Genomic DNA, 25,096 nt, shown 5'->3' with positions numbered 1-25,096 from the left:
TTCTATAAAAGTGACTGGTGTTTTTCACATGTAAGCGCACATGGATGTTTATGTTAGTGTGTGTACCGTACATGAGCGTGTACGGGCCTGTCTGTGCTTACTCAACTGTAAGTTTCAGACATGCTCGCTGAATAATTCAGGTTTTTCTACGTCTCGTTGCCATGGCTGTCTGTGAAATAGCTCCACACACGCACGCACGCACGCACGCACGCACATAAACACACTGATGTGAACATGTTGACAGATGTGAACACCCCCATAGTCACACCAACAGAGCAAGCCGGAGACATTATGAATTCGCTCTCCCTCTCCTTACCTCCCCCTTTCACTTCGCGCTCCTGTTATTATTAAAACTCTTGTTATTAAGCAGCCTAGCCAGGGTGTAGGGTTCCCTGCTGTTACGGAACAATGGGCACACTGTGAAGAAATCTGACTGCATTGCGTTCCTATTCGTGGATCACATTCAGCAAGTTGATCAGAGATGAAGTTAAATTTCAAAAGCAAACAAGAAGATCCAGCTGCGTTTTGCCCGTGGCACTGATTGCACTCTTGCAAGGGGGAGAAAGTACATTTTGCAAACATGGGATACAATTATAATTTGCGTGTTGTGAAATGAAAGCTTCTTATTTTCACAAAGAGTGAGGTGTAGGCGTGAAAATGTACCCATATAGCCTAGATTTCACAGATTCTAGAGGAGATATTCTAACAGTTGTGAAGAAACTGAAAAAGGAAGTGTTTGAAGGAAAAAATACATTTGTGTGAATGTTTTTTGTATTGGTTCAACACAATGCATGTGTCCCTACCCTACTGAGAATGCACACAATGATGGAGAACAGGCGATTTAAAAAAGGGCAAACAGGTTGTCAAAAGTTGGGCTGTGGGAGAAATCTTAACAGATCACGTGGGTAAATAACATAAGTCTTTGAAGTTGTGAGGAACACTTATACGGGCATTTTGAAGCGATTTAATAAAATGAATGTGGACTCCGGGGGATGGGTGGTCACGTGGTAAAGTTGGGAAATATATTTTAAAAGAAAAAGAAATAAAGTTTAAAAAGTTGGCTGCTTCTGAAAGCGGATGGTAATTAACGTCTCTTTTCTTTATCCGCTTTTTTTTTTTTTTTTTTTTCCCCTGGTACGTCGGATGCGCTCGAGTCCGGTCAGAGAGCGCGCACGCACTCCTCGTGGGGACAGAGAGAAAGAGAGATAGAGGGGGAGAGACGTGTGATTTCTCTTTGTACTGAATGAAGAGTTGAGGCAGGCTCTGCTTCTTCTGCCGTCTCTTTTTATATAAGCAGAGTTTGCATGCTGTAAATAGCCCAGTAAGCCGGTTAGCCTTTACGTTTCTCCGTGGCCGTCGGTCCCCTTTGTGTGGTGGAAGCGAGCAGCCGCTGCGAATGTCCCTTTGAGCGATTTTTGACAACAAAAGCATCAGGTCCATCGTCCGTCCTTCTTCTTCTTCGGGGGATTTTTTTTCCAAGTCACAAATTCACCAGCCGGGATTTTTCGTTGCGGAAAAGCGACGAGCCGCACGTCCACAGACCGTTTTCTGCCTTCTTTCTGTCGCTCACTTCACACTTCTGTAGCTCCGGGGGCATTTTTTTCTCTTTCCCAAACCAAGCGACAATGGCAGCTGTAACAAGCCCGGAGACGAGCCCTCAACCTCGGGTATATTTCCAGACGCCGGCCGGTACCACGGAGGAGCCGGAGACACCAGTTCGGAAGCAGGGACGCGTTACCGTCAAATATGACCGCAAAGAGCTGAGGAAGAGACTGAACCTGGAGGAGTGGATTATCGACCAGCTAACGGACCTCTATGACTGTGAGGTAAAGACCCCAAACAATAACCGGCCTCAAAACCGATCGAAGGTATTGATTAGGCGGCTCTGTTAAGTAATAGGGCTCCGCGGTGTAGCGTAACGGGGGAAAGTCTGTGTGTCTGTCTAATCCAAAGGCAAACTGTTGATAAAGAAACATTAACGGGCCCTTTGTCGGTGCTTTTGGCCTAGCTCCGCTTGTTCTATAGCCCAGAGTATCACGGACACATGTATGTGGATCAGTATGTAAAATAAGGAAGAGCCTCACAGATTAATGTCATACATTTATTAAATCATCCACACGAGCAGCCATGTGGGCAAACTTCATGTTCTCACCCACATGTAGGGCTATAAGTAGCACATGTACTTTTATAGCCTCGTCGCGAAATCGACGGCCGCTGCTCTTTGTTCTGATTGGCTGAAGCGGATTTAAAGCACACCTGTGAATTAATTTAATCCGCTATTAATGTCCGACCGGAAGTAGCACCAATTCTCCTATTTCATGCTTTTGGTGTGAAATACACCGTGTAGCTGCTTTTTGGGGACAGTTTTACTTTGAATAAATAAAAGCCACCAGTTTATAAGAATAAAACAGAGGGAAAACTTATTTTTGACCAGCAGTCTCTGGTTTTTATCCACCCAATTTTATTGTCATTCAGACAATAAAGTTTATTTTGTCCTACAACTTTTAAGTAAGGCAAAACGAGTTTGATCAGGCACAAATAGTGACGGTAAACCAGAGACGGATGAGATGAAAATGTCTGGTTGGTCAAATATCCCATCATGGAGGACCATTTTAATGATTTCCCTGGCCTTAGAGATGCCTGAGTGTAACCATGTATATATCAAACCTGCGGTCATGGTGTCACATGGAGAGTTATAATGCAACTTGGCGGCAGTAGTTGGTAAGCTCATGTCAACTCACTGAGCTGGCATTGACCCACATTCTATTCCTGGCTTGAGGAATACAGGGACTTAACAGGTTTGCAGAATTCCTAGTAGTAGCTAGCAAGAGGATGGGTAAGAGGTGTAGTAGGCGGATTCAGAAGTTCCCTTCCAGACTTTTTTAAACCAGGAAAAACTGGTTCTTTTTATAGTTTGTATTACTGAAGCTTCTCCACCATTGCATAATGTCGCTGTAATGGTTGTTAAGCCATTAACGCTCAAGTGAGCGAAAGGCATCTGGCTGTTTACAACTGGAAGCCAAAAATCCATTCTTCTGGGACTTCATAACTCTAAATAGATATTATACTAAGCCCCAGTTAACCGTGAAGATAAATGCACTCAGGGAAAGCCATAAATAGACGAGTCTGTTATTCATTTGATGTCAGAAAACCAGATAGTCCAGCACACCTTTGTTTCCACTACATCATCTCATCCTGTTAACAGAAGATCTCTCATGATGCACACTGTGGCCGGGATATCCTGACACTACAAAGTTACCAAAGCCCGCTGAGGTGATTAACGGACCTAGACGGGATTTTAAAATCAATTTGCTTTGATTGTCTGCCAATAACGGATTAATATGTTATGTGTAGTCATCGCAGAGTCCAAAAAGTCTGAACAAATGAGCTCAGGGGTAAAGCTTTTCAGCACTTAGTCTAGTGTTACTTTTATAATTAAAACAAAGTGTTTTTTGTGGCTTAGAATCGCCTTAATTTTTAATCCATTATTTGGCCACTATTACGTGGATCACTGCGACCGATACCCAGACAGTCTGTTCAAAGTTAGTAACACCTATTTGTCTTTCTGTGATTCACTCCTTCATTCGCTTATCCCAGTCCATCTTTCATCCCCTAATCCGCTCAGTCATGCATGTTTTAATGCCCTGATGATTCACAGTTGGTCTGCTTTTCAGCTGTAAATGGGGTCCAAAAAAAAATAAATACACAAATGGATGCACACTGACTTTATCTGTTGTTGTTCATAGTAAAACCTGAGCCTGGTGGAGATTTATTACGCTCAGGTCACAGGCAGATCGTGTTACAGTCACGTAAATGGGACATAAATGATTTAGTTCACATTTCTGGTCGCACATCCATCGTTCGTCTCTAATGACGATGCTTATTTTTGGCTTTCGTCCACTGAATTCCTCTCTTTTCATTGTCCTAATCGAGTCCCTGTCTAGGCTGTTAGACAACAAAGAGATTAATTTACAGTCGGTTCACTGATGGAAACACATTGGGCTCATTTAGATGGGGAGATGTGAAGCACGTGCTGCTAAGCAGTGTAACTGGAGAGGCAGCTTTAGCCGGTCAGGGAGCAGAGCGGACACGGGGAGAACCCTCTTCACTGACAAAGGCAGAGAGCATGCTTGGGATTTTCTCCTTTTACCCTAACCTCGCTGTGCCTCCTATTTCCTATAATCCGCATTTTGCCTTTCACCCATCATTATGTCCTATCAATCAACCTCCCCTCTCCTCCTCCTCCTTTTTATTTATGCCCATTTCGACTTTTAATAAAACAGCGTGGAGTTTGTTCAGCAGGGAATTCATTATGAGCTATTTTCCCATTAACATAATCCCTTTAAACATGCTACAAGCAATCAGCCAGTCATTGCTGCCAGCCAGTCTGTCAGATATTCATCCAGCCGCTTAGTCAGCCTATCAGTTAAAGTTGCTATGGGTAATAGAGAGGAGCTGAGCCTTAGTATGATTCCATGGCAACAAGCCTTGTTAAATGTTTATGTTGGTTAACCACACTGTGGAAAAAGGGGCGCCCGTTTAGTCAAATTAAATCCCGTATAAAGAAAAGTCAGTGTTTTTCATTCTTGCATGATTAAAATTGGAGGCACTGAGTTATGATATTCACAGGGCTTTGGTGAATACCTGCAGCCGATGTTAATGTGGCATTTGCTTTGCCCAAGAAGCACTCCCTGGTTTTGTTACCCAATAGCGCAGTCCCTCCCAAACATGGCTACTTATACACATTTTTGCATTTGCAAGCGGCTACAGGAAAAGACTGTGACGTCATCTGTTTTACTCAGACTGAAGCTATAAGGACAGCAGTCACACATCTTTACTTTCTTTAATTGAAAATGAAATAATGAAACAAGTGACTATTTCCCCGCCAGTGGGGTTATAAATTAACCACATGATTCTGTGTTTGGGGATTTTTGCTTGACAAAGCTTTGACTGTTTGCTGTTGATTACTAGACTAGGAAGAGACACCAGTATCCAAAAGTGGCTAACGTCTCTGGGAGGTGTGGCATATGCTAATGTTACGCTGCTCAGCTGCTGCTTTAAGACGCTTGTATTTTATAGGCACGCGCAGCCTTCCAAAGGCAGGACCCTCTGTTTGATACTAGTTTGATTTGCAGCTGTTTTTGACGTTGATCTTTTATTACGCATATTCTGGATGTTGTGTTCGCTTAGTTGTAATGAGCCCCAGTTGAATTTTGTGTGCTTATCTTCAATTATCTCCTGCCTTCTTCTCCAGGTCGCTTTTAGAAAAGACATTTTTAATCTCAAGGAGATTTTTTTTTTCCCAAGATAAATAAATGATGATATAGAAAAATAGTTACATTATCAGCTTTTACATGTGCTACTTTGACAGCAGTCACCTGTTTTTACTGTAACTGCCGAGCTATAAATATGTGTTCCTAAGAAATTTGCTCAGTAATATTTAAACCTTCATACATGCTTACCAATCGAGCAGTTAACATTTGCTAATATTGCCTGGCCACCTATGAAAAGCAGATTAATAAAATGTCGAAGGGGTTAGGGTTACTCTGTAAACATTTCAGCTTTATTGTTACTTTTTCTAACTGGGAAAAAATTGAGCTAATTGGTCCGCCAATGATTGATAGCACACGCCGGTGGTGATGCTATGGTCTGCCAGTAAAAGACACCAATTGCAGCTTCTTTAATGATGATGATAATAATAATAATAATAATAAATAAAATTCATATCTGGTTTATTTGTAGTTGATTTAAATTTAACCAGCCAGTTTCATGGTTGATTAGCAGATGTTTGAAGAGGAAACATGGCTGTCTTTTCCACTTGTGCTCTACTGCTAAATTTTCATCTAATTCCTAATAAAATAAAAATATTATGGGTGAACGTGTGCACGTCCTTAACACTTATTAGAGAGCAGTGGACTATATTAATGTCAGTGACACTGGTTGATCATTGTAGCATCAATATATGCCTCAACCCACCTAAAACAACTATGGAGTAATGTGTGTTGGTGCGTGGAGTACTGAAAAAAGTTACCTAGGCCCAAAACAAGACAGAACTTGAAATAATTCACTATTTTGCAATCACACAATTGTAGAACAGAGCACTGAAAGTGCATTAAAGTTAGAAGAGAAATATAAACAGCTGGGTAAGACTAATGGTTAAAGAAGTTTGGCTAACATTAACTGAAACACAACAATTTAAAGCATCATGCAGGTTAAAGTCCGTTAAACTTCTCTGGATAATATCAGATTCAGTTGATAAAGTGGACCTAGAGGCCATGTGGTAAGGGCTATGATGGTATGTCCAAAGCGGGGGAAAGGGTGGGAACAGCTGCAACAGTGCCTCCAAATCCCATAACACCCCCGTCACACAGTTTATATTTTAAACTGTGGCAGTCTGAAAGTACAAACCCTTCACTGGCAGTAAAAGTTAGAGTGTTACGGGGCACACGATGCAGTCGAGGAGTGTTTCTTCAAACGTTGGTGGTTTTAAACATGGTCTACACTTTCTCAGTTGTTACAGAGTCTTCACTCTATTAATGGCTTTGTGTATATAGTGCTAAGTGAGTTTGAGCGTACTCCGGGGAAAAGAAAAGAGTGGGAACACCAAGAAGGTCCACAGCCCCGCTTTTAGTAAAATAATCAAATTTCACTCCAGCCTTGCTATCATTTCCATGGTAACTGGCCTGTTAACATTTTATTTGTCAATAAAGACTCATTTTCTCTCCTTTTGCGGTGTTATCCCTTTAAATCACAGCGTGGCTGACCAGTCGGTTAACACTGGAGCGAGTGGGCGGACCAACCCCCAAACTGCAGGGTCCTACGTGGCTGGCCACACAGATACAAACACACACTCACACACACACAAATACAGATGGGAATACTAGCGGGAACAGAGGCAGGATTGGTGAGCAGGAATGCAATAAACGGGGGAAGAGAAGGGAAAAAAAGTAGAGGGGATGGCAAACGGAGAAGGAAAATGTAGTAGGAGTGGGCAGGGAAGCTGGAGAATGAGAAAGTGTTTTTGGAACATGTATCCACTGCTACTGCATGATGTATACACTGACAAAAAGCAATGGTTTGTAGTCTCACTGCAGTTTAGATGGGTTTGTCAGGCACTAAAACAGCAGTGCCTGCAGTCACTCCAAATTAAAAGTGCTGGGAAGCAGGAAATGAGTTTATGTAAGTCCTAAGGTAATGCTTATGAATCAGAGAGGAGGGTTCTGAGTTTTTATATTCTGCTTTTATGTTTATTATTGCTTATACTGCACAGCCCAGGGCCACATTTATCACTTCTATCAAGTGATGCGAGCGAGTAGAGCATACACACCCTTTAAAAGCATCTGGTTTTAGTTTGTCGCTTGTAAGCCTATTAGCTGACTACCAGTCAACCTGCTCAGTCCTTAAATCTGACTAGTTGTTTAGACAAGTACATTATCAGTTAAATGCCAAAGAAGATATCAGATAAAAATAATTTTGAAGTCATGCTTGAGCATGCCGTTTTTCTAGCTCAGTCTGATGAAATGTAACATTAGACAATTTTTCCAGATTTACCTCTGCTTGCAAACAACATGTAGATTATGTGTTGTGGTGCACGCTAGAAAAAGAGCGCATCCCTTTAATTAAAAGGGATGCATGCAAAAAATATTAAAGTGTTCCAGTTCCATGCGTTCAAGATAATGACTCTGTGTAAACTGTAAAGCGAAAATACTCGGAAATAAACAAGTCACATGTGACTCTCTTCACATAAAAGTGAACAACAAAAGAGGAAATGCTACCAGCTGACACGTAACTCACCACAATAGTTTTAGTTCTTCCTGTTTCCCTTTTTCTTTAAATAGGCAAAGTCAAAATTGAAATGCATTTACATGAAAAGAAATCACACTTTCTGAAATACAGGAAACACTGGTGTTTGTGTGCCCTTCAAAATAAAAGTACCTCTAAATTTTTAATATAGATGTACAGACATTTAAATAACCTTGTGCTTTATTGAGCACAGAAATTGTATATATTGTAACACAAATACATATTATTAGTTATATTTTCTTTGTTTATTATTTCCTTATTTTGTTAGCTAATTTTCACTTTGAGCGTGTTGTGGTCTCGAACGTGAAAAAAAAGTGAGAAGTGAAGGTTGGAGTTAGTTCCAGAAATACACAAAAAAGTGTGTGCATGCCCGTGCGTGCGCCTGTGCGTGTGTGTGTCTGCAGGAGAACACTTGTCAGGGAAAGCCAACCTCTTTTATAGCTTTTCCAGTCGCAGATTAATTCGGCCTCCTTGACTGACTTCTGACTGTAAAAGGAAACGCACACGTGCACACAAACACACCCAAAGAGTAGCATCAAACATTTTTTTACAGTGTTAACTTGTAAGGTTTGAATACCAATCAGCATCACCCTGTTTCACTCTGTGCAAGAGAGTGACTACAAAGAGTGGTTGTTACACAGCATGAATGAAAGACTCCACTGTGTCTTTGTGCCCACTCTCCCACACCAGTGCTCACGTGCACACACATCTGCACAGAGACGGACATACACACATCTACTTATACGTCACACCTGGTTCTACATGTTGAGGAGACTCTGCTTTTCCTAGCGGATATGAGGTGAGTCAGCGTGTGCCGTAGCCTGACCCACTGACTGACTGTGTGGATGTTTTTAAAACGGCAAAGGAACAAATCAGCAAAGTTGGAGAGGTGGAAGAATGCAAAGAATATTGTGAGTGAGTGAGATTAAACGTGTGTTTTGGTTAGTGGGTGAGTAAGGTCGGAAGGAAGTTGAGAAAACCGAACGAGGCGTGGATGAAGGAGGAGAGGAATGGAGGGAAAAGAACAAGGGATGTGAGTCATTTAGAGGAATGTTTATATGTTGTCACAGGAAGTGTGAGACAAACAGTGTGTGGAAAAATTAACCAGATTACTTACCACTTTCCCTTTAAAGGAAAAAAAAACCCCTGTTTATCTCAGTTTCTCAAAACAAATTGGGTCTTATAAGAATTGTGTGTGTGTGTGTGTGTGTGTGTGTATAACTCTGACTGTATTTGTGTAATAGATGTAAAGTATAGTTTTTGTTATCAAGAATCAGCTTTTTGGCTCTATGTCCCTTGAATGTTATCTGCTTGTCTTCTCAGTGTCTCTGAGGCTCAGGTGAGAGTTGAGTTATCACAGTTAACTCAGGACTGTAACAACAGTGTGACTAAGAAAACTAAATACTGTTGAAGTTACAGCGACTTTAGTGCCCACGCTTCTAAGCGACATCTTTTTTTCTTCAGCGCTCACGTAGCCATCGTTGTTCGCCCTACTAAGAGAACCTATTATGTGTGTTTCCAGTTCGGTATTTTTGTTCTTCTGGGATTTTACAGTTCAAAATCATCTTGAATTATCTCATACTGAGCCTTGATGCAGTTCCTGCGTTCAGCCACTGTGTGAAACGAGCTGTTTCGGCTCCCTTCCCCCTCCTTCTGAACTTTCTTATGATTTGTGACACTTGCCAACAGAAGGTTTGTAGGTGGAGCACTTGGGATGACCATATTAGATATGTGTGCTCTCACTGACATCATCCAGAGAAAAGAGGAGAAAAAACTGTCTAAAATGCAGTGATTAGAGTAGCCTAAACTTTTGGATCGCAGGGATTATTTGTACATGCCTCATTTCTTAAAACTTTGTCCATGTTTAAACTGTGACTCCAGGGTAAATATGAAGGACGACGGGGAAGCACAGTAGCTCCCTTTTAGATACAAACTTCAAAGAATATCTTTACCATGTAATTTAATCAGTATGCCAAAGATTTCTAAGCATCTTGTTAGCACGTGTCAGCTAGAGTAGCCTCTGCATACTGACTAACACCTCTTCAACATTTAAACCCTTAAGCATAGGTAATATAGGTTGGATTTTACCAACCAGTTGCTTGTTTATTGTCGTGAAACAACATAAAAAGATGTAAGATCGTTTTCCATGAACGCATTTGTGCTATACAAGTGATTGTGTTTCAGATTGTATTTAATAGGCATATCTAAATAGGCTACTCAAGCAGTTAACGTCTTAATAATGAAGCACACGTTGACTTTCCTGCACTTTATTTTAAATGATCTCCAGTGTGCAGTATCAGACACTTTTCTCCTATTGGTCCTTACTAAACTGCTGCTTGCACTTACAGCCTCTTAAGTCTGTAGCTGTTTTGTGAAAGCTCTTGCACCCTTGAGGAGGCTTTTTTTTTAAAGTGAGCATAATGGTGATGGTGCACAGACCACTGTTATTGCTGTATGTGGCTCCAGAGTGTTGTTTTTACAATAGTGCCTTTTTATTTTTTTGCGGGGGTGATGTGCGTTTATTGGCCTCCGCGCTGAAACTGTATTAAAACAATGGCACAACCAAGACACTGCTCTAACATTTAACAGCAGGGGCTGGGCCTGGCATTGGATGATTTGTTTGGAGCCGGAATCCTCATGAGGTTTCTCCGTGAACAGGTTGAGTGAGGTAACGCAGATCCACTCTGGAGGGTTTTTTAATCCCGGGAGGTGCGTTAGAGCAGACGCCTTTTGAGCTGTTGTTCGGCAGCGCAGAAGAAGCTTTATTATTCACCGTCGCTGACTGTGTATGTGCATAATGTGCATGCACGTGCCTGTTTCATGCCAGCATCCGACTGTGCAGGAGCGCTTCATGTGTGAGGCTTGGGCTTGTGGTTGCACCGTGTCGACATTACCTGACACCTCCTGACCTGTTGTCAGTCTCAGGCAGGCGGCTAGTGATTTCTGCCAAGGTCAGACCGCAGGTGTCGTCCTGACTTCCTCTGTGATGTCACCGCTGTGAAACTCGAACACTTGCGATAATCTGGAGGACAGGTCTGTGACGAGATGGGCTCTGGTTCGGATGTCTTTGGGAACGAATGAAGGAAAGATGTGCGCTCGGATGGACAGACAGGGAAAACAGAGAGATGGTGTTATCAGTCATTTCTGTTACATTATTATAATGGCAAAATTCAGATGCGCATATTGGTGTTTCTGTAGTATATTACCTTAGTGTGTGCTTTTTGTTGGAGTTTGCTTCAACAGGAAGGAACAACAGACCATATTTGGTCAGTGTGTTTACAAGTTGCTTATTAACCAGGAAGGGAGACGGCCATATTTGGTTGGATTCCTTTGATGCTCATAAATCATTATTCAGTGCTCACCTGTTGATGTTACTCATTCTAACATCTGACATGCAACAACAGTTAAAAGTAGTAGAAGAACAAATACACGTAGTGACTTATAGTTGCAGTTATGGGCACCTGTCTGTGACATTATTAAACCCAGAATAGAAACAAGCTCCTTTTGAGGCGACGGAGTAAAAGTTTGCTTGGTTGATGTTGCTCTCTGTACGTTCTGAAACTGATATGGTCAGAGTAACACAATCTTGACATGACAATCTGGAGACAAACATTGTGTGTTTCACTCGGTAAGCAAAAGCGTCTTTCAAGCTGCTGACTAAAGGGCATCAGGCTGTGCAGTGGACAGTCAGAGCGACAGCTTTGGCATCTGCCTCTTACTCATTGTTTCCTCTAATGTTTCATCTTTAGTGAGTCTCTGGTTATTACAGTCTTTGTTAAGTAAGACAAAAGTGGAGATGCAGCGATACAGCTCCTAGTTTTTGCAGTTTCAGTCTGTTTGTTTTTGGTTCTGCTGCGATAATCCGTTGGAATCGCCTGCGTTGTGAGTTTTTCTCCTGTATCTGATTGAATATGGAAATGAACCAAAGCATTAGCTGATTAGATTACCCACTCTGTTGGCAGCGTTTGAGAGGTCAGAGACTCTGATGACTGATCTGCATAAAAGAATAATAATTTTCTGCAGCTCACTTTGATATCCATATGGATTATATCTCAATATTGGGGCAATGAATCGAGAGGCTTTGCAGATAAACACAGCAGCTCGCGAGCAAAAGTGAATTAAAACTGCAGAAGAGGGGCGGGTATTTAAATTGGACCTCCGTGACTTTGAAGTGTACTCATTGTGCTACAAACTAAAACAAAAAAAGAAAAAGTTACTCAGTGAATGACATGGCAAATGAGCAAGTAAATTCAAAGCCCTTTAGTTTTGTTAGTAGTACTTGCCAACAGTGACATAATGATAATCTGCTGTAATCCTTGTTTGTATGCATTCTTATTTTAATCTGCGCATAATCTCCTCTTTTAGTCCCGTCGTTGTGGTAGTGACTCTTTCGCCTGGTTGAAGAGTTGTGTGTATTTTTGTTTGACACTTCTACACACACACAGAGCTGGGACTCTCCTAGTATCCATGGGTTTATAGGGGACCGTGCTCAGTGCAGCAGAGATGTGGGCACTTGAGTTTTCGGTTCCCTTACTTCTGATGAGGGATTTAGTAATTAGTCAAAGCTGAAGAAGCTGCGTGAAAATTGCATTTGAAAGTTGAAAGGTTATTTATGAACTTTCTGTCATTCCCAAACTGTCAGCTTTCTCATATTTTCTTTTTTTTTTTAAACTTCTACCTAACTGACAGATGAAGCTTAAATTTGCATAATTTTTTAACACTGCAAGTAACACTTCCTTCATGATAGTAATGCTGATTTGATCAGCCTCTTTTGCATGCTATCGTTAACATTATACTGCCTAACCAGAGTCCGTGCACTGCACTTACTGTGATGTTTTCTATTTTTAGGCAACGTTAATGTTTCTGTAGCTTTAGATATAACGACGGTAACACAAAGCAATCACGGGCAACCTACTGTGACAGCATTGAGTCATGTGTTACTCTGCGATTCCTACTCCTATATCGAAAAGGCACTTAAACACTTGATGTATTAGTGTGAGCAGATTCATGAAGAATCCACAGGTTAAATCACTCCTGATGCACTGCGTTAAGCAGATGAGCATTGATGTAATTGTTTGGGGTTTTTCTTTAATGTTATTATATAAGAGGTTTGATTTGTAAGGCAGTAGATCTAAACAGCAGTGACGAGCTGTGCCCTCGTGTAGTCGTTCGAAAGGGTTACACGGCAGCATAGTTACCAATACAAGTCTACCCGGGGCTGGTTGTGACCCCGAGGGTCCAGCAGACTGTCTCCCTGGAAAAACCGCAACACAGACGTGTTCAGTCAACACACAGAAACCACTGAACCGTTTCAGTCAGGCCAAACAAGCTGACGGGGGAATCATTCAACCGAACAGCGATCAGACATGACTATGGGCAGCTTTTGGGGGGTCAGGTTTGGATGACCTTCTGCACATTCACTGTACAAATAGATTTTTTTTTTGTGTGTGTGTGTGCGTGTGTGTTTAGTCTAAAATGAGAGCTTTACAGTTGAACCAAAGGTTGGCTGGGTGTTAGTTTTGACACGCTATCACATCCGCTAGTCTAATTATGATAGTGGACAAAAATACAGATTAGTTTGCAAGTATGTTACAAGCGACGATATACAGGAAAATATTCCTTATGTGAAAGCTAAATGGTACGATCCACGTTTTATAGCCACTCCCTTCCCGCTCTTTATTCCATACTACAGTATCTGTCTGTCTTTCTGTTAATGCGACCTCTGTTACCTAATTGCAGTTACAGTGAATACTGCTGTGCCGAAGTCCTAATTATAGCGATGAATGTTTCTTGGCTTCATGTGAAGATTTGTTCTGTGCACTAGGAGCCCGTTTGGTTTGGCTTCCTCCTGCAAAAAAAATCGGAAACAACCCACATAGCACCGGGACTCACATTAGCATGCCCACATCTCTACCACCAGACTCTGGAGGCTCTGCTTCTTTTCACTTTGCATGACAGATCCGTTTGCATTTTATCTGTAGTGAGATAGCAGGAAAAGGCTGACGGGGCTGCAGAGTTAAAGCAGATGGAGGCGCTGGTAGTGCGTGCTAAATGAGGGCTGCGTGTTGTTTTTAGAGTTTTTATAGAACAGTATCATTAAGAAGCTACATGTGTCCTTTCTTCCTAGAGATGCATGCAGCGAAGCGTTAAAGTTTTGTTTTTTGTTTTTTTACATTTATTCTCTTTGTGATACTGTCCTTTATCGGGAGGAGGAAACTGCGCTTCCCTGTTTGCAAACTTCTACACGGGGCGAGGAAGAGCAAAGCAAACCCGACTGATGAAATAATATAATCTAGTCTGTGTCCTGGCAGGCTAGGCTATAAACAGGCTTCAGTTGATCTGTGCTGCCTGCAGCTCTTTCTTTCTGCTTTTCATATGATTCAAAACAGGACATCATTTTCTTCCTGAGAGGAAGTACATCCAACTGATTAGACCCGCAATAGAGATGAAAATCAGGCACGCACGGGAAAGTGCACAATAACACACACTTTCGAGATCTTAGGCTGGGTTAAGTATTTTGCATCGATTAGGGACTGCTGTGGTTTATAGTTCAGGAGTCATGTTTGAGGCCACACATTCATTACAACAGCCACTCACTACTTAAATTAATTGGACAGACACAAACAGACTTGTGTTTGTGAGTTTGCCCTCTTTAAAGTCTAAGGGATACCCAGCATAGAAACTTCCAACAGATATCTCTACACCTTCCCTTCCCCCAATATCTCCCAAGGTCACATGCTCAAACAGGAAGTGGTTGGCTGCCTTTGTGGTAAAGAAGAGACCCTCAGATGGAAAGCTTTGTGTGTTTTTTGGTGCAAGAGCGGCGATCCTAAAAAGGAAGTTGACTACTGTTCTTGTTATTGTTAGACCTGGAGATTCCTGATAAGCAACCATAAGGGTGAGACAGACTCAGATAGTAGGGAGATGGAAAGCAGCAGGCGATGACTGACACAATGCATCCCTAACCACCCCACCCACCCCTCAGTACACCCTCGATGACCTCTTGTTGACTCCCTCCTCTCTCTTTCTCTCATAAGTGGTTTCATGCCCACAGCAAGATGGCCCAAATGCTACGAACTGGCCAATTACAATCGCGCCAAGGGTGACTCTCTCTGTGTGAGAGCAGGGCAGAGCGGTGATACAAACTCGAGGGGAAGGGCATCAAAGGAGACGTAAAGATAAACGGACGGCCGGAGAGAGTAAGGCAGGAAGCAGGTTCAAGCCCAGTGTTTTTCCGCTCTTCAGATCCTGGCCTCATCCTGTCTGCGTGCGTCTGTTTGTAGTAATCAGATGACCCTAGACAAAATTACCAGATCAGTCACGAGGGTGTCATGAATTACCACCTCAGGACAGCTTCCAGGCAACTTTTTAGCTTGCTTGTTTATCTCTTCTTTTGTACTAACGCCGGTTGCGGCCTTGTTTCTGAATAGGCCAGTTAGTCATGTTGCAATGGCCAGATCGACACACTGGAATTGTCCGCATTTACTTCCCCATTATCTGCCAGGATAACCTTAAATTCTCCACTTGACGATTTGTCATTTCCCAGGAAACTAATGTTATGCTCTGGGAGCAAAGAGTGTTTTTATCCCTAGTTTCTGTGTTATACTTTCTGTGTTTGATATTCGTTAGACCCCAGTTCTATTGCATATCCTTCCTTGCTTAATCCTGCAGTGTTTGTTTTACACACACACCCGCACATGCATACAATATGAGAGTTTAAAGTTGTACTCACTGGTGCATGTGTGCATGTGAGCTGTGGTTGCCTGGCAAACCCCCTTCCGTAGATCCAGAGTTAAATATAATTTAGTAATTAAGCTTCAGTCATTATCCATAACAATGATGGTGTCGAACAATACCGGGTTTCAGCCATTTTACTCCTAGCGCTTCACAATAGACTAAAAGACAAAAGATGACATCACCCATTGTTTTGTGAACTTGCATTTTAAGGCCTGAAGTTTAGCATTGTGGCTGCCACCATTTAGTTTTATTGAAGCTAAAAGTGGATCAGCTAATACTTAAAAAGTGTGGCTAGAAAAGTGCATCCATACAATCGACAGTCTTCTATTAACATATAGATACAGTAACCAGAACTAGACCTTCAACTACCTGCCATTTAAAGCGACCGCACCCCCAATAATGCAGAACTCGAAGCCTTAATGTGTAATAAACTGGTGAATCATAAAAGTATTCACCTTCTGTGGTTTTATTGTTAGAGGTGGGAAGCATCAGGCACCACACGATACAATATTATCACAAAACTCCAGTCACAATCCAATATTATTGTGACTTTTAGTATTTTGCATATGCTGAGTATTACAAAAACTTATTACAATTTAGCACAGTTGGTATCTGTTTTCTCCAATGAGATAAAGTTATCTCACTTTTTTTACTGCATAATGAGATTGTCAAACATACCAACAAACCTGCCACGAATGTTCCCGTAAGACAGTCACGCTATCAGAGAGCAGCTGAATGGGATCAAGTTGACAATTACACGCAGTCTGTTTCTGATAATAGAGCAATTACTGTCATAAATAATTGAAAATATCATATCTGTTGCTGTTTACATAGAGAGAAATTTACATTTAACAGAAATTCAGGTTTAGCCATTACATGTGTGCTCAGCAGTCTTCCTGTTCTGTAGGAATATAACAGCTCCTGATAACCTGGCTGTAAAACATTTGCACGTCGGATTCAGTAAAAGCACCTTGCACATCATATCCCTCCTATATTTTGCATTTTTTGGCTTTTCAAGCCCAGAGTTTCTGCTTCATCTTGCCCAGTTGATCCTTATTAACTAAAGCTGCTCCGTTAGCAGTGCAGATCTGAGGGTATGGATACCATCTCCTCTCATCTGTGACAACCAAAACACACAGTAGCAGTGAAAGCATTTCAGCGGCCGTGCTCTCGTCGCCAACACGAGTGCCTGGAACTCATCGCTGTCAGCATTCACACACACGTTTTATACCTGTGTCACCATGCCAAGTCAGGGTAATAGTTTTAATGGAGTGCCACTCTCTTAATGCAAATATACAATGCGATTTAGTCTGATTTATTATCTTGTGATGGATGCATAAAGTGTGCGTTTGCCAGACAAGTCGCAGAGAAACTGCAGCGGGTGTCATTGTTTACTGCCACGCGGCCTACTTTTCCTACTTCTTCCCTTCCCTCCTTCCTCCATCCCAGCCTCTGTTTTCAACTTCCTTTTTCCGCCTGTCTCTCTTTCCCGTATCATACGCAGCCAAAAACATTGTTTGTGTGTTTTGTAGCAGAATGGGCTGTTGGCCATCCCCGGTTATTTTTATCCTGGTTTGTTACTGAGGCACTAGAAGAGCAAAAGTGGCTGTCTGTTCTGCCTACGTCGTTACATTTTCAGTGATACACAATCACTCTGTCTTCTTTGTTGTTGTTTTTCCGCTCTTAGTTTGCCCACATCCTATCAAAGGAATCAGTTACTTTATGCATGAAGTTATCAAACAAGCCCGTGATAAACATCTACACCGACGTGAAGCTTTCCACGTCGATAAGACATTGACTAGCATCTGCCTTTGCTGTCGTGTCATTATTTCACCAGCTGTATTTCCAGTAGCAATGACGGGCCTTTTTGTTGTTATAATACAAGGACACTGACCCACTTGTAGGTCGTGTTTATGCGAGTGTGCGTGGTACGCTTTTTCCCAGTGAGGTAGCCTCATACTGTCACATCTCATTGCGTTGTGAAGGAAGCCTCCAGACGATCGGCGTCTCTCTCGTTTCACCGCGCGCGACTCATATTCGCGAGCTCGTCAGGAAGAGTGTAATTAAGTTTCAAGAACCACGTGTTTGCGGTGTTTTCCCCAGTGATGCTGGTGATATGGGTGGCAAGTAGGGGTGTGGCTAAAGGGAGGTCTAGGGTAGCACAGCCCTACTACAGTATATGATGTTAAAGGATATAAATTGAAAGCTATTTTTACGTTTTGAAAACCGGACCCCTCTCATTTGCCTCAAAGTGGTCCAAGCCTGCCGTTTCCTAACTCCATTACCACCAGTTGCCCACTATAGTGTTATGGGGCAGTACCTGTCTATGTTTAGGCAGGAGGTCTGACCAAAAATGAAATCATGGTAACTTAATTTATCAGGTGGATTTTTATTCTGAAATATTTTTTGACTTCCTCTTTAAAAATATCCTGGAAACATTGCTTGTTGAGTTCTGTTGCTGTTGCGTGTTAGTTGTACATCGTAACCGAGTGCATGAACCTGTAGGAGACTTTGGAACAACATGTTAGAGCTGCAGGTATCCACGAGTATTGATGCTCTTCTGAAGGCTCGTCAGAATAAAGCAGGCCCTCCTTCCTTTCCCTGCACTCTTCTCTGCTCTGCTTTGTTTATAAACCTTCAGTGCTTGTCAATATCTTGTAATCAGCTTTTATTCCACTCCGCATCTTCTGCAGCCAGCAGTAAAAAAAACAAAAACCTCCAGACTAGTTCAGTAAGTCAGTCTGGAGGATTGTTTTGGAAATCCTCCCTCGTGATTCCCCGCTTTCTTTGTGTCTCCTCTCGGAAGCCTGTCTTCCGGCGTTTTTCAACATCTCCCTCACTCCTCTCTCTCCCTCCTCGGCTTCTCTCTTTCAGTCTGCTCCACTCAGCTGCTCCCTCGTCTCGATATGCTCCTTAACCTCTTACCTTCCTTCCTCTCGGCGTTCCCTCCCCCCCTCCCCTCTCAGATTTAACAGCGCCTGTTAAATCTTTTTCCATTAAGCCGTATGAAACATTTATGCTTTTCTCCACCTCGTCCTTTACGTTCACCTCACGAGGGTCTCACACAGATACAGAGTTAACAAAAAGGGAGGAAAAGAAAAGACTCATTTAGAAGCACATGGGGGCCACATGTTGTGCAGATCAGTCTTTGTGTCAGACCTGTGTGTGTGTGTGTGTGTGTGTGTGTGTGTGTGTGTGTGTGTGTGTGTGTGTGTGTCTGCACTGGTGCTTACAGGATATCTGCATGCTGGTCTGTGTGTCAGTGTGTGTGCGGTTGTGTTGCTCTGCTGACAGTAAGTCTAGCTGTCACCTACAGTCTCTATCTCACACACACAGACTGCCCCAAATTAAATCCTTATACAGCCCCTTTTTATACACACACACACACACACACACACACACACACACACACACACACACACACACACACACACACACACACACACACACACACACACGCACTTCAGCTCAGACTTATTAATGCCCTTCCTATAATTCTTTAATCCGTATGTGCAAGGTGTGTGCGAGACGTTGAGCCATTTTCACTGCCAAAGGAAAACCTACCGCTTTGTTCATGTGCCCACACAGCATGTTTTGCCTGTCCATGTGTGGTTGTGAGTCTGACTGACTTGTGTGTGTTTTGTGTGATGGGATAAGGGGCAGTCAGGCAGGTGCAGAGACAGCTGGTGTGGGCAGCTCTAACCGAGGGGGAGGACGAGAGCGAGGGAGAGATTCCTAGAGAACGACATGAATATAGGGGCAGCAATTGAGCTGCAAAAGAGCTCGGGGGGGGGGGGGCACAGAGTGTTTGTACGAGTGTGCGTGCCTGTGTTCTTGTCGCCAGCGGTGAAGAGCTTGGCTGGAGCACACTGAGCCAGTGTGTGCGAGCGAGGCAGATGGAGAGACGGGGACTAATAAAGCTTTTTAATAGTGCGACAGATTAATCGGAAGAAAGAATTGATTGGATAAGGAGAAACTGAGACGAAGATGAACTCGCCGCGAACTGCTTTCTTTATCCTGAAGACTAATTCGACGTTAGATGTGAGCCTGATGAAGCTGGGCGATGACTGATTGGCTTATATTAGGTGTATGAATGTGTATTTTAATTTATGTGTTACTTTACTTTAAAGTACAAGTATTCTTAATGTGAATGCAGCTGTAAAAATTCCCAATTCAAAGAAGCAGATTTCCAACTTTCAACTGGTTTTTACATGAATACAACATGGGTGGCCATCAGCAGTTAGCACCCTAGCTTTCAGTAATGAGCTGTCTGTAAATAGTAATTATTCTAAAATAAATGTTTCCAGTTTTGCACAACAGATTTGAAGGAGGACACTTTAAAAACCTGTTAGAAACAGGAACTCGTCTAGATCCTAACTGTGTCTGTAACTGTCTTTCTTCTCGGGTGTTAGCTTTAGGACATGCACGTGTTCTTACTCGATCTCAAACATCCAAGCTATAGATGGATGGATAGCTTTGTTTCGCCCACGTAAACCTGAGAAATGATGGGAGATGAGCTAGCTCGGCCCTCTCCACAGACAATAAAACACTGCAGCGCCTTGCCTTTGTGAATCTTGACACAGTGGACACATGAGATGCCACCTCCTCCTCGCTGTGTTTTTGCTAAACTGAGCTAAATAGCTGGTAGACGAGCACCCCTGTCTCCTCGTGTAACTCGTGGGATGAAAGCCAACTACAAACGTCAGTCCATTCATTTTAATAATTTTGTGTGGCAAAAAGTAAAATTCCTTCGCACTAGTGTTTCTAGCCCCCAAACACTATCATTGCTCTCTGTGTAACAGCAAATAAGCACAGCTTTTAACCAGATTATTAATTCTTTTATTTTTTTTAGTTTTCCAACCTTGAAAATAAACTATTTTTTTCATTCAAGTAGATTTAAAAATAATGAAACCTGTCTGTGCTGTTTTTCCTTCTCTCTTTGTCTCCTCTGTCTCTCTGCCATGTGCTTTGCGCTGATGGAAGCACGCCGCCCTCTAGTGTCCACAGCCAGACACTCATCAATAACTGTACCACGTCATACAGAGAGAGAAATGCTTATGCTTGCTGGTCTATTTGCAGACAACCACATAATATAAACACAGGCACTAAGAATAGACAGGATGAGGATTTCTTTCCATGTGTTCGTGGAAAGAGGTTCTCTAGTATTTTTATAAGGAAGCCTGGTGGATGTTTGGTCTCTGATGGTGCTCTGCTTCTCTCCTTCTTTTGTTACATGTGCTATAGGAAGAGGCCATCCCTGAGCTGGAGATAGATGTGGATGAACTGCTCGACATGCCCAGTGATGTTGAACGGGCAGCCAGGGTCAAGGTAGGACACACGTGCGCACCTGTTTCAGAGCATGAAAGATGGCTGCAAACAGCAGAGTGTTATTTCATCCTGTTTTTCCCTGTTTTGCAGGATTTGCTGGTTGACTGTTTTAAACCTACTGAGGTAAAACACAGTTCTTCTTCACTCCCCTGCTCATAAACTCCCTCTGCCTCTTCAAGTGAACATTTCTGATGTGCATATTTGTCATTCTGAGTCCCCGCATGTGTTTCTGTCCTTGCCCTCTCCCCGTAGGACTTCGTCTCAGAGCTGCTCGACAAGATCCGAGGGATGCAGAAGCTCTCCACGCCTCAGAAGAAATGATGGCATCCTTCCTCCCTCCATCCTACATATTCCCCTCCACCTCAGCCCTCACCTCTCGTCTTCCTACCACAGCTCACGCTATTTTTTTTAAATCTTTTTTTGTCTGTTTTCTTCCATTGAAATGTTGCAACTTGTTTCTGCTTCTAGTTAGACCCTCTCTTGTTGTTGCCTGGATCCAGCCCCATATGTCGCTTTTCTCTTTTGTTGTCATGTTGTTGGACTTTCTTCATAAAAACCATCAGCCAAGAAGGGGGGAAAAAAGACAAATTAAAGAGTGAATTAATTCAAAAGCGACTCATTGGTCTTAATCCAGGCATTCTCCTTCCTCCTCTTTTCCTACTCCTACCCCTCTCTCCACCTGTTTTTTTCTTTTTTGGCTCTGCTACCCATTCCCATCCAGCTCTACTTCCTCCCCACCCACCCCTACACCATCTTCCATCTGTCTGAGGAGGAAGAGGAGACGAGTCCCCTAATTACTGCGAGCAGAGTGACCGAGATCGAGAAGAAGAACGAGAGAGCGCAGATGCCAAAAAAGACAGCGGAAGGGTGAACGAGGAGGAGGGTTAGAGGAAGGAAGAAGCCAATCAACTCGCTTCTGTCTCACCGATCTTTACGTTGCTGTTTTTGAGGGTTTTAAAGTTGACCCAGCCGCCCATTATAATTCTTTCCATACTTCCCGGTTCAATTTGAGGGCTTCACTTTAGTTTTTTTTTAATTAACTCTTTCGGGGATCAGTACAGTCTTTTGCTAATTATCCCCCTCAATCAGAGGCATTGCTGCAGTGGTGCATTTAGAGACTGTCTTTTTTTTTTTTTGTGCGTGTGTGCGCGTGCGCATGTGTGTTTGAGAAGTCTGCACTATGTCATTTTGAGGGGAAGAAAAATCGGAACCACAAAGAATAATTTATAGTGTATCTTTAGCACGGGAAAGAGGGAAAATTTGAAGCCTGGAAAAGGGTCACCGGCTTGTTTTTGGTGGTCACGGGCTTAAAAACACTGATCTCCTTTGGAAGCAAGTTCTCTTTAGGCTGGATGTCAAAGTAGAAGGTTTCTTTTTCCTCAAATGCGTAGAACAGTCACGAGAGGCTCCTCAGAAGCCGCTGCACATACAAACGTATGTGGTGTCGCTAAATGCTACGTGTGTGTTGCTACATAATGTACAGCAACATTTGTCATAGGAGTGTTTTTGGGCCTGTATATTCTGCTGTTCTGTATGACAGATTAGATTTTTAGTATAGGACTGGTTCCTGTTTCGTTTGGGGGGGGGGGGTTCTGTTTTTGTTTCCTGGATGCATTTTTTGTCACACGGACACACACTGACAGTCCAACGAGGGGTCCCAAAACAAAGCTGCCTTTTTTTAAATCACTGCCCCTAACCCTTCCATCTCATTCTCACAATTTCTCCTTTTTTCTAAAACATTATTAGACTAAACCATTATACTTTTTTGAGGGGGGGCGTTCAGAGCAGCCACATCTCTGACATTTGTCCTCTGCCTGACATGCCAGTGGAATCACCGCTAACATTGTTCAAATCAAAGCATGCATTTTTCTTTCTCTGTCACACACACGCACACAGCTTCTCGGGGCGGAGGAAGCGGAAACACATCGGCAAACACAGCTGCCTCTAGCACAGATGTGCACACACACAAACACCAGGCACAGTCAGAGAGAGAGGGAGACGAGGCCATAGTCCACCGCTGCCCCCCTCCAATCTCCCGGTGCAGCTACCAATCCTCTCAGAGAATAAGCCATCTGTTTCTGATCCTGGGCCAATCAGATCAGAGACCGAAGCCCATTGGTTAACAAGAGAAGCAGCAAGATTTCGCTGTGGTTCCTGTGACCGATTGCTAACACCTGCAGTGACAGCAGACCTTCGCTGTCTGCCTCTTTCTCTGGTAGAGCCAAAAGGCACATGTGTACACACACACACACACAGAAACATCCCCCACTTTTCTCTTTTGCCTTCCCTCATCCCATCATCCCACAGTCACCCTTCTCTCCTCCCTCCCTTTTTCCTTTCTTTTTCATTTTTTGCTTTTTTATAAAGAGATGTTGCCTTAGGTATTATTTATGTTACACAAACCAAATAAACAGGAGACATTTTTCTTTTAAAGGGTAATGCAAACTGCTGCCATGTGTGAGCAGACCTGCAGTGTGTGGGGAAAAATCTTGAATCTTCTGTTGGTCCTTATATACTCTTTCTTCTTTTTCTGGAAAACAAACTGAGATTCTGTTCTTTGATTTGTTGTTTTTTTTTTAAGAAGTGAGTGTTTAATACTTAGGCCTTGATACAGTGATTTTTGTTTAGGTAAAAGATGTTCTTTGCATTTACCATTTGAATACTGCTCTGTTTCTATCGTGATCATGATACTTCTTGACACCCGGCCTTGGATTAACACGTAGTTGAACAAAAAGAAAAAATCCACTCAGATGCATTTTGGTGCGATTGCTTTTGCCTTCCCTGCTGGGACATTTTTGATCGGTCAGATTTTACCAGGCAAGTTCAATCAGTAGCTGAAATTTGAGTGGATTTTCATTGCTAAATCCAGGTTTGGATTATTATACCTTCGTAGACTGTTATTGACAAGTCTGTTTTGTTTTTTTTACTGTTGGGGAAAATTGCAAAAAACAATATATATACTGATTATTTTCATTGAGGCTAAATACAAGAGCTAAACCATGCCATTTGGAGGAGTGGTGTTCTTTAGATTTTTTTTTTTTTTTTTAAGACAATGATTAGACCAACAAACCAACCAACAAATGTAGCAATATCAACAACAGGTCTTGTTTTTGCCCAATTTTGTTACACTTTTATGCAACTTTAATAAAAACATGTAAAATGGACATTTTTCTCTGTGTGGTGTTTTATTATAGTACTTGGTACTGTTTGTTAATCCTTCTTCTAGAGCGCTTCTGCCTCACTTTAATGCCATCTTGTGGTTACTTGGTATAACAGCTACATCGTCCACCTGCTGAGAAGGTGAGGATGTCTGGGGATACCTGCAGGAATACCATCATACTTGGAGGATGGTTAATATAAGTTAAGTGAACGAGTGCATCATGCCATTCATAACTTTTCACCAAAGGTTCAGGGAACAACGAGAGCAATGAACAGAACAGGATAAAAATGTGATGTTTTAAACATTGCAAGGACGTTAGGACAGACGTTTAGTTCACGGCTCCAACATTACCCCACCAGCAAAAAAAAAGGAGAACTTTGGGGGAGAAATTGGGATCCTTCTCCTATGTATGGGGTTTAATTACACCATCACACCCCTGAATTACAGTGTCTTACAAATGCAAACCCAGCCTATTTGACCACACTACCATAATTAAGTATAGGGGTGCCAGAGCAGCTGCACAGTGCTGGCAGTGGAAGAGCAATTGAAAAAGAATAACAAATGGATCGTACAGTACTGCGCCCTATACACACTATGCTAAGCTACATGTCTATAAGTATTTTATAATTAAATATTTGTCTTAGATCTCGGACTTTAAATTGTATTATCAGATTTGCGCCTCGTGAATGAAAATAAGTTTAATTATAAACCGCATTTTTAGAATCATATATGTAAAATTTTGATTATTTTTTTATTTTGTTTTATATTTTAAAAAGCAATTTTCTCCAGTTATAGCATTAGGTTTTTATATTATATTATATTATATTATATTATATTATATTATATTATATTATATTATATTATATTATATTAAAGCAAAGTCTTAGGTCAAACAGCTCCAAATCCTTGTTGCAAACAACGGGTATACTGAATTCTATAGTATTCATGAAGAAATATGTTTGTCTTCCTTAAGTGTCCTCTTTAAATAATTACATCTATCTTCATGAAGTTGTACCAAAACACCTTATATCACCAAGACAATGTGTTTCTCACTATTATACGCACTCG

At 42.1% G+C, this 25,096-nt stretch overlaps 1 protein-coding gene across 1 annotated transcript; it reads left to right on the top strand.

Moving 5' to 3' along the window:
- The first annotated feature begins 1,168 nt into the window (after positions 1–1,168).
- Positions 1,169–24,032, top strand: ppp1r14bb (protein phosphatase 1, regulatory (inhibitor) subunit 14Bb). Its single transcript, XM_084924419.1, has 4 exons — positions 1,169–1,826; positions 20,785–20,868; positions 20,959–20,991; positions 21,121–24,032. The coding sequence occupies exons 1-4, from the start codon at positions 1,626–1,628 to the stop codon at positions 21,187–21,189; spliced, it is 387 nt and encodes a 128-aa protein (XP_084780545.1). The 5' UTR covers positions 1,169–1,625; the 3' UTR covers positions 21,190–24,032.
- Positions 24,033–25,096: the final 1,064 nt, after the last annotated feature.

Source organism: Perissodus microlepis, chromosome 3, assembly GCF_051167445.1.
Source record: "Perissodus microlepis isolate ML-2025 ecotype Zambia chromosome 3, ASM5116744v1, whole genome shotgun sequence".
NCBI lineage: Eukaryota > Metazoa > Chordata > Actinopteri > Cichliformes > Cichlidae > Perissodus > Perissodus microlepis.
Note: the sequence above shows the minus strand (reverse complement) of the source record. Positions and strands in the feature narration are given on the sequence as shown.